This window comes from Dermacentor silvarum, chromosome 1 (assembly GCF_013339745.2).
Source record: "Dermacentor silvarum isolate Dsil-2018 chromosome 1, BIME_Dsil_1.4, whole genome shotgun sequence".
NCBI lineage: Eukaryota > Metazoa > Arthropoda > Arachnida > Ixodida > Ixodidae > Dermacentor > Dermacentor silvarum.
The window spans coordinates 122771490-122779449 of record NC_051154.1 but is presented as its reverse complement, the minus strand read 5'-3'; the positions used below and the strand labels follow the sequence as shown (position 1 = coordinate 122779449).

The following is a 7960-nucleotide window of genomic DNA, read 5'->3' as shown; positions in this document are numbered from 1 at the left end:
GCAAGACACCTTGTGAAATGAGGAAATATTTATTTTGCTCTATATAAAAGCTCGTTCCGCACATGTGCGTTCATCCAACGTTGTGACCCCAGGTAAGCAGTAGTTCCCGTATGAAGCTCCACCGGACGGCATCAGCTGAAAAAAAGTAAATTACAAGCATATTACATTTACAAGCATGTAACATCATGTTACAAGCATGTGTCATTTTGGTATTTAGACATAAAAATACTGCGTGTAGAGGCGAAACGGGCGAAAGCGGTGAATGGGCGGCATTACAAAAGCAATTCGCTTTTACATACATGGCGTAGAAAATACCCGACTCATCATAAATAATACCATAAAATATGAAAACATCCGATTTCCAAGCATTTCCTCATTTCTGGGCATTATTTCCAGCACAAATACACGGGCGACTTCGCGTTTTCAAAACTTGGCGGCGGACGACGCGACGGTATACGCTATAGTATACATACACAGAGACGAACGCAACAGACCATGCTGGACGTTCGCAGAATGCCTTCTATACTCGCACTCCAGACATGCGTGGGTGCAAAGCCTGTTTTCAGTTCTTTAGACGACGGAATTTTCGAATTACAAGTTTGTGATACGTTCCTCGACGTAATCTCTTGCGCGTTCTGCCGGCGCCAGCAACACACTCCCATGTTATCACTCTTGGCAATCGCCCATCGCGTTTTCGACAGGCGTGAGTACCGAAAGAAGGTATGTTGTTTCGGGGTCATGTAAAAACGTCACAAACTTGTCCCGCTAAGATTCATTACACGCCAAACTAACTTTGTCATCACGGCCGAGCTGCTTATCGCTAACTGCGTCACAGCGCCCTGTGCGGCCAGCGTGCCTCAAAAGTACCCCAAAAAGTAACGAAATTATTTTGCGGCGTCAGCGAAAGCGGCACAAACGTCTCCTAGCAAGATGCACTATAGACTATACGCCCACGACCGAGTTGGTTCTCGCTAAGTGCGTCACGGCGCGCTGTACGGCCAGTGTGCCTCAACAGAACCGAAATAAGTTACAATAATCCCCAGCGTCGGAACCATGTCCCAGCACGATTCATTAACTCAAATTAACTGCGCCAGGACGGCCGAGCTGTTTTTCGCTAACTGCGCCTTAAGTCTCGGTCCCGTGCCGTAGGCCTAATTGCGTCGTAGACTGTGTAACAAAATTTCTCACCTTGCTGTAGTCGAATAGTGCAGTGGTGTCTTGTCCCAGTGCAGAAGGAACGCAAGAATATGCCGGAAGCCCAAGAAACCAGGCTACATTTAGAAAAAAAAAAAAAAAGGAAACAGACGAGTCGCCGCGGGCCAGCTAGCGCTCAAACGCGCGCGCAGCCACCCTCGCTTGCTTCGGCGGAGTGGCTGGCGGATGACGCATGCATCTGGCCCGTCATTGGCCTATCGCTATAGGTAACGAAAGAAAAATAAGTCGCAAAGTTTAAGTTCATTTATACGCAAAACGTATTAGTTTTTGCGGCAAAGAATTAAACAAAATAAATCAATGTCTGTTAACTTAATTTCACTTTCTTTTTTTCGATGCTCACGGCAGCTAACGTTCGGCATCAATGCTATAGCGTGATGTATGGTGACGTGTTTCCTGTTGCCAGTTTTTGCCGAGTGTCCTCTCTTGTTGAATGTCTTTCTCTGTGATTATACTGCCACGCCAACATTTTTTATTACACGCAAATAAATCCATGCTCCCCGGCAGCTTCGAGTAGACAGTGACATTGGGATCGGCGGTCAGCCATCTTCTATTCCTTTCGGAACGGGACAGTCTCCGGTTACTCCTTTAAAAAAAAGAAAATGAAATCAGTTTTTTTCGTCACACTAATGCATTTTAACGCGTGCAAGTCACTTTGATGCGGTGAGTTTTCGCGGTTTTGTGACATTGCGTGACAGACAGACGAAGTGGGTGCAGCCCGAACACGTTTGACCAATAGCGGTGGGCTAATGGGGGAAAAGGCGTCGGATCAAAAATTATTGTTTCTTTGGTTTGGTCAAATCATGCATAATCAGTGTGTACACATCATATCAGATGGGGCGTTCTCGCGTATTCCGGGACGTTGCGTGACAGATAGGCGAGGTGGAAGGGTGGGGGGGGGGGGGGGGTTAACATTTTTCAACCAATCGTTGAGGGCTAATTGCAGAGTTGGAAGAGAAAAGTTTGGAATAGCTTTACGTTATAGCGTCCAAGCCAACGCAAGCTAAGCAAGGGGAAGAGAGGGACAATCCCCCAGACGCTGGCACCACCCTCCTTATTCGATTTTATTTTTTTTTTAGTTTTACGGTGCTAGCATTGCCCCCCCCCCCCCCCCCCCCCCCGAAAACCTCTCCACTTCTACGTGCTCGCTTCTTCTCAGCCAATTCGATAAGAAAAACCTCTCAAAGTAGGTATTGCTATTCGCTTTGAAAGCAAACGGAAAGTGACCTTCTATAAACGAGAGAGCGTTTGATTGGGCGGTTCAAAGAACGCTGCGGGTCACCACCCGATGCTTGCGTCGGCGTTGACGCAAATTTGACGTCAGGAGATTATAATAAAAACAGATTGGAATAGTTTTACGTTTATATGGCACCAGTATAGGTGAAATGAGATCATTTGTGACGACGCAAAGCCATGCAGTACCTAATAAGAGTACATAAAGCAGCATAGATTCAGTCGTGTAAATAAAGTGTCTCTTTTTTACATCTGCACCTTTTGGTTTTAATGCAGTTTCATGTCTTGTCATGTGTTGTGAGTATTCGTGCGGGCGCACAGGAATGGGAGACACTAGTGCGTTCTGGTGGCAATTCTGTCTAGACAAACCTCTGACAACTCGAACAAAATTTCACTGCTCACTATATTTGATACTTCATTTTGAACACATTTTCACTATATATATATATATATATATATATATATATATATATATCATTATCATCATCATCATCCTATATTTATGTCCACTGCAGGACGAAGGCCTCTCCCTGCGATCTCCAATACCCCTGTCTTGCGCTAGCTGATTCCAACTTGCACTTGCGAATTTCCTAACTTCATCACTCCACCTAGTTTTCTGCCGTACTCGGCCTCTCTGTCCCGACATGGGAGCCGCCCGCTGCGCGCGCCCTAAAGGACCCTAATGAAGTTCTTCATCCATCCATCCATCGACTGCGCTTCCCTTCTCTTGGTATCCATTTTGTAACTCTAATGGTAAGATGTATATATACATATATATATATATATATATATATATATATATATATATATATATACGAGAAGAAGGGAAACATGCAGAAGGGCTCGTTTGTTTGTTAATCACAACCATATAAAGCCAGCAGCCAAGGAAAGCACAGGGGTAAGTAGATGTAGCTGAAATTGAAATGTAGAAAATAATAAAGAAAATATCAAATGAAAGTGGACCAAAAGATAAGTTGTCGCCTGGGCGACCGAACCTATAAGCTTCGCATTACGCGGGCGATGCACTCAGTGTGGATCCAGCAACTCATTTATATATTTGCTCGAAGTGCGACCGGAGGGGTCAGCTTTTTTTAATGTTTTATGGTGTTACGGTTATCACAAGACACCCACCATCTTATAAATACTGCTAATTGTTGTCAACAGTCCTCCCATTATTTTTGTTCCAATTGGTTTTGCCGATCTAAAGAATTCTGGGAATTAAAAATTTATGGACGACCACGCTTCAGATATCTCCATAATTTACTGCGCTAAGTCTCTAAATCAAGATGATTGGCTCTCGACGTATTATGGGGAAAATAAACACAATGTCATTGTTGGAATGAGTGAGTACTCATCTTGGTGCCATCATAGATGCGATTTTAGATTGATAATTGCACTGGGTGGAGTGCGAAATTATTTCATAACAGACATAGAGTGTTGCACTTAGAAGATTTTTACATTTTTGTACAATGAATGAAGTTTATGCAATTTCCTTCAAATGATAATTATTCTAAATTTACTATAGAACATAATAATGCCCCAATAATGCCCTACACTAATGCCCCACAAGGGCGCTGTAGGTACTGTAAATAAATAAATAAATAAATAAATAAATAAATAAATAAATAAATAAATAAATAATAATGACGCGAAACGTTACTCGTTGTCACGGAGCGGCATAGTTTCGATATAGCGACACGCCGATTACAGGGCGCTGTGTGGCCGGAGGCCGCTATTGCTTCTGTGCTTGTCAACGGACCCAAGTGTGTGTGTGTGTCTGTGTGGTGCAGTGCGGGGGCGCGACCTCTGACAGCGGGGGGAAGCACCCATTCTCTCGCCCCTGATTAAAAGAGGCGCGGCCAAGACTTATGGGAGGAGTCATGAGATAGTTAGGTGAACTTTCACCTAAAGCGCAGGTTTTGAAGCGCAGGTTTTAGTCCCTGCTAATCAGTCTAGAAGCTGAGCCTGTAATCTGCTGAGAAGCAGTCAAGGAGCTAGTGCCGTCCAGTATCGCCTGGGCCGCCTAGCCACGTCGGAACTCCGAGTAACTAGTTGACGTACGAGACGACAAACCAACGTCTAACGAAGCTCAAGGTAGTTCGCCTCAAGTTAGCTCAACCTGCTTGAGGGAAGTCGTCAGATCTAGACTCCCGGGAAACCCAGTCCAGCAATCGCATCCACCTCAAGAAGATCGGCTCGCCAGCATTCTTCGGGAAAGCTCTGCGCGCCGACTTCACGGTTTATGGACTTGCTGCTGCTGCCCGGCCACGCGCATGACATCGTTGGTTTTCTTTTGAACTTTGTTTTAGTGAACTACTGTTACGTGTATTCTTTTGTATTTGATCCGCGCCCTGTTTCATTTTTATATCTACTGTTAATTGCTCGTCATCATTTTGCTATATTAAGTTCAGGTGTGTTAGGTTGTCTTGTCATTTTTTATTTTATTTTATTAATTTGTGTATCGTTATCAGTCGATAAATATCTTGTTTTTTGGTTTACTCCCGACTCTTACTCTTTCACTGTGTTCGCTTGAGTACGGAACGACCAACCGGCTTGTATACCCCGTCGATCGACTTCGCGCCGACTGCGAACGGGTGACAGCTGTGACACTCGTACATAGCAGAATATTGACACGTATACATGTTTATCTTTCACCGGTGGCCGCTTTCCACCGGCTAACAAATGTTAAACGTTATCGCTCGGCGCAGGACGCGCCTGTATCGGAAGTTTCTAGAACGTTAATCGATGCTTCTTTTCGTTGCCTGTTTTCACCGACGCTTATGTTATCTGATTGTGTGGCCGACGCGAATTGTCTAGAACTTTCTGGAAGACACGCGGGCATTAGGGATTAATCTGGAACCTTCGATGACTCAGGTATAAAAGCCGACGCGTCGCGCCGCTGATCAGATTTTCGACGATCGCCGACTGTGTTCGCCGCTATCGTTGTGCTTTGAGTGTAGCTTGCTTTTGTGAGCACAGGTTCGCCCAATAAAGAATCAGTTTCGTTATACACAGTTTTACGACTGTATTCTTGAGCGTCACTACTACGTGACATCTGGTGGAGGTGCTAGTTCCTTCATGCACCGAACGCCCCCGCAAAGCCGCGACCCAAGCCCGAAACCGGAGGACGAGACCAACGTCGCCAAGGAACAGCGAGCTAGCCGTAGGCAGCAAGGACTTCTGCAGGAGTACGGACTTCTTCCCGAAAAGACCACTGCAATCAAGGCCAAGTCAACAACCAGAATGGCAGCACCAGCGTCCCCCATCTTGCTGCAACAACCTCGGGAGCCACCGACCTTTCGTGGATCATCGGCTGAAGACCCTGAAACCTGGCTGGAGACGTATGAGAGGACCACGACGTTCAACAAATGGAGCGACGACGACAAGCTGCGCCATGTTTACTTCTCGCTTGAAGACGGCGCCAGAACCTGGTTCGAGAATAGGGAGCGTGCACTAACAACCTGGGACCTCTTCCGAGCCGCATTCCTAGACACCTTCACGAGCGTCGTCCGTAAAGAAAGAGCTGCAGCCTTGTTGGAAAACCGTGTACAGCTCCCGAATGAGAGCATCGGTATGTACACTGAAGAAATGACTCGATTACTCCGGCACGCCGACCCCGCTATGCCAGAAGACAAGAAAGTTCGCTTGCTCATGCGGGGAGTTAAGCAGGAGCTATTCGTCGGACTGGTGCGGAATCCACCAACGACAGTCCAAGACTTTCTCTCGGAGGCTACGACGATCGAGAAAGCACTGGACATGCGCAACCGGCAATACAATCGCCGTTCGATGCCACAGTACGCCGAAGTCCAAGGACTCTCCGACGACCTACGAGACACCATCAGGGCGATAGTACGCGAAGAGCTGCAGAAGTTGCTACCGTCGTCGCAGCCTCAAGTTGCTTCCATCGCCGATATCGTGCGGGAGGAAATCCAGCAATCGCTAGGACTTCCCGAATCGCCGCAACCCGAGCCGGAAGCGCTGACCTACGCCGCCGTCGCCCGTCGTCAAGGCCCCCCTCCGCGCTCGCGCCAGGGCCCCGTAACACCGCAGTTGCGACGTCCACCACCGCCGCCGCCAGCACGCCCGCCCGTCGCCCAGCGCAGCTACCAGAGGAAGATGGACATTTGGCGCGCCCCCGACCACCGCCCGCTCTGCTATCACTGCGGGGAAGCCGGCCATGTCTACCGCCGATGCCCATACCGCGAGATGGGCCTACGAGGGTTCGCCGTCAACGCGCCGCGTCCAGTGCGGGGTGAACGACCGCGCGACATTGCCGACTACCTCGCCGGAGCCCAATGGCAACCCCGACGACCCTCACGCTCGCCGTCACCAGGCCGCTACATCTCGCCGCATCGCCGTCAGTACACCGGTACCACCCGGGGCCGTTCTCCCAGCCCTTAGCGGGGAAACTAAAGGCAGCAACCGATGGAGGTGCGGTTGCTGTACGACGCAATGCCGAAGATCCTCCGCCGCCGACGACGACGATTCGCGAATCATCACGACGAGATATCAGCACGCCGCCTAGCAACAGCCTTGACAGCACTTCGCCGCCGCAAGAAGACCGGCCGATGCGACGTAGCAGCAGCGGAGCAAGCCGACGCAGCCGTGATGCGACGCCACGACTTAACCGTAATGCTAGACGACGGTCTACCGACTTAGACGTGCTCATCGATGGTCATAACGTCACCGCTCTCGTCGACACTGGCGCCGACTATTCCGTCTTCAGTGGCGCGTTTGCCGCCAAGTTAAAGAAGGTGAAGACGGCCTGGCAAGGACCTGATATCCGGACAGCGGGAGGCCACCTAATAACGCCGGCTGGATTCTGCACAGCCCGAGTCACGGTAAACAACCGCACTTACCCGGCGAGCTTCTTAATCCTGCAGCACTGCTCCAGGGATGTCATCCTAGGCATGGACTTTCTAAACCAATACGGTGCAGTCATCGACTTAAGATCCAAGTCGATAGCGCTTTCAACGCACAACGCGCTACCACCGGATACAAGCATAAGTTACCATGCCTTGAATGTGCTTGACAAACAAGTCACCGTTCCGCCTCGCTCAAGCGTAATGATTTCCGTCGGTACAGAAGTGCCTGCAGACATGGAGGGCATCATCGAGGGCGATCATCACCTACTGCTCGACGGTGAAATTTGTGTCGCTAGAGGCATAGCTGAGCTACGTGCAGGGAAAGCAAGGGTGATGCTCACGAACTTCAGCCCTGAATACAAGCACATTAACAAAGGCACCACGGTCGCCTACATCGACGAAATAGTACAAGCCAGCAGTACTTTCGCCTTCACGGATTCCAGTGCACCTGCAACGACGACTATAATACCTGAGCTAACTTTCGACGTCAATCAGAACCTTCCCAGGCATAAGAAAGAACAACTATAAAGCTCTGCTCCTGCAATACAAGGACTGCTTCTCGTCGTCGTCAAAAGTTCGACAAACCCCTGTCGCCAAGCACCGCATCATCACCGACGAAAATGTCCGCCCACTCCGTCAGAGCCCGTACC

At 48.8% G+C, this 7960-nt stretch overlaps 1 protein-coding gene across 1 annotated transcript in view; it reads left to right on the top strand.

Moving 5' to 3' along the window:
* Window positions 1–1870: 1870 nt before the first annotated feature.
* Window positions 1871–7960, top strand: part of LOC119455812 (transcriptional regulatory protein AlgP-like) — a 31063-nt gene continuing 24973 nt past the window's right edge. Inside the window, exon 1 of the mRNA XM_049667298.1 lies at window positions 1871–1875. Within this exon, the coding sequence (XP_049523255.1) occupies window positions 1871–1875 (5 nt within the window). The remainder of the gene's footprint in view (window positions 1876–7960) is intronic.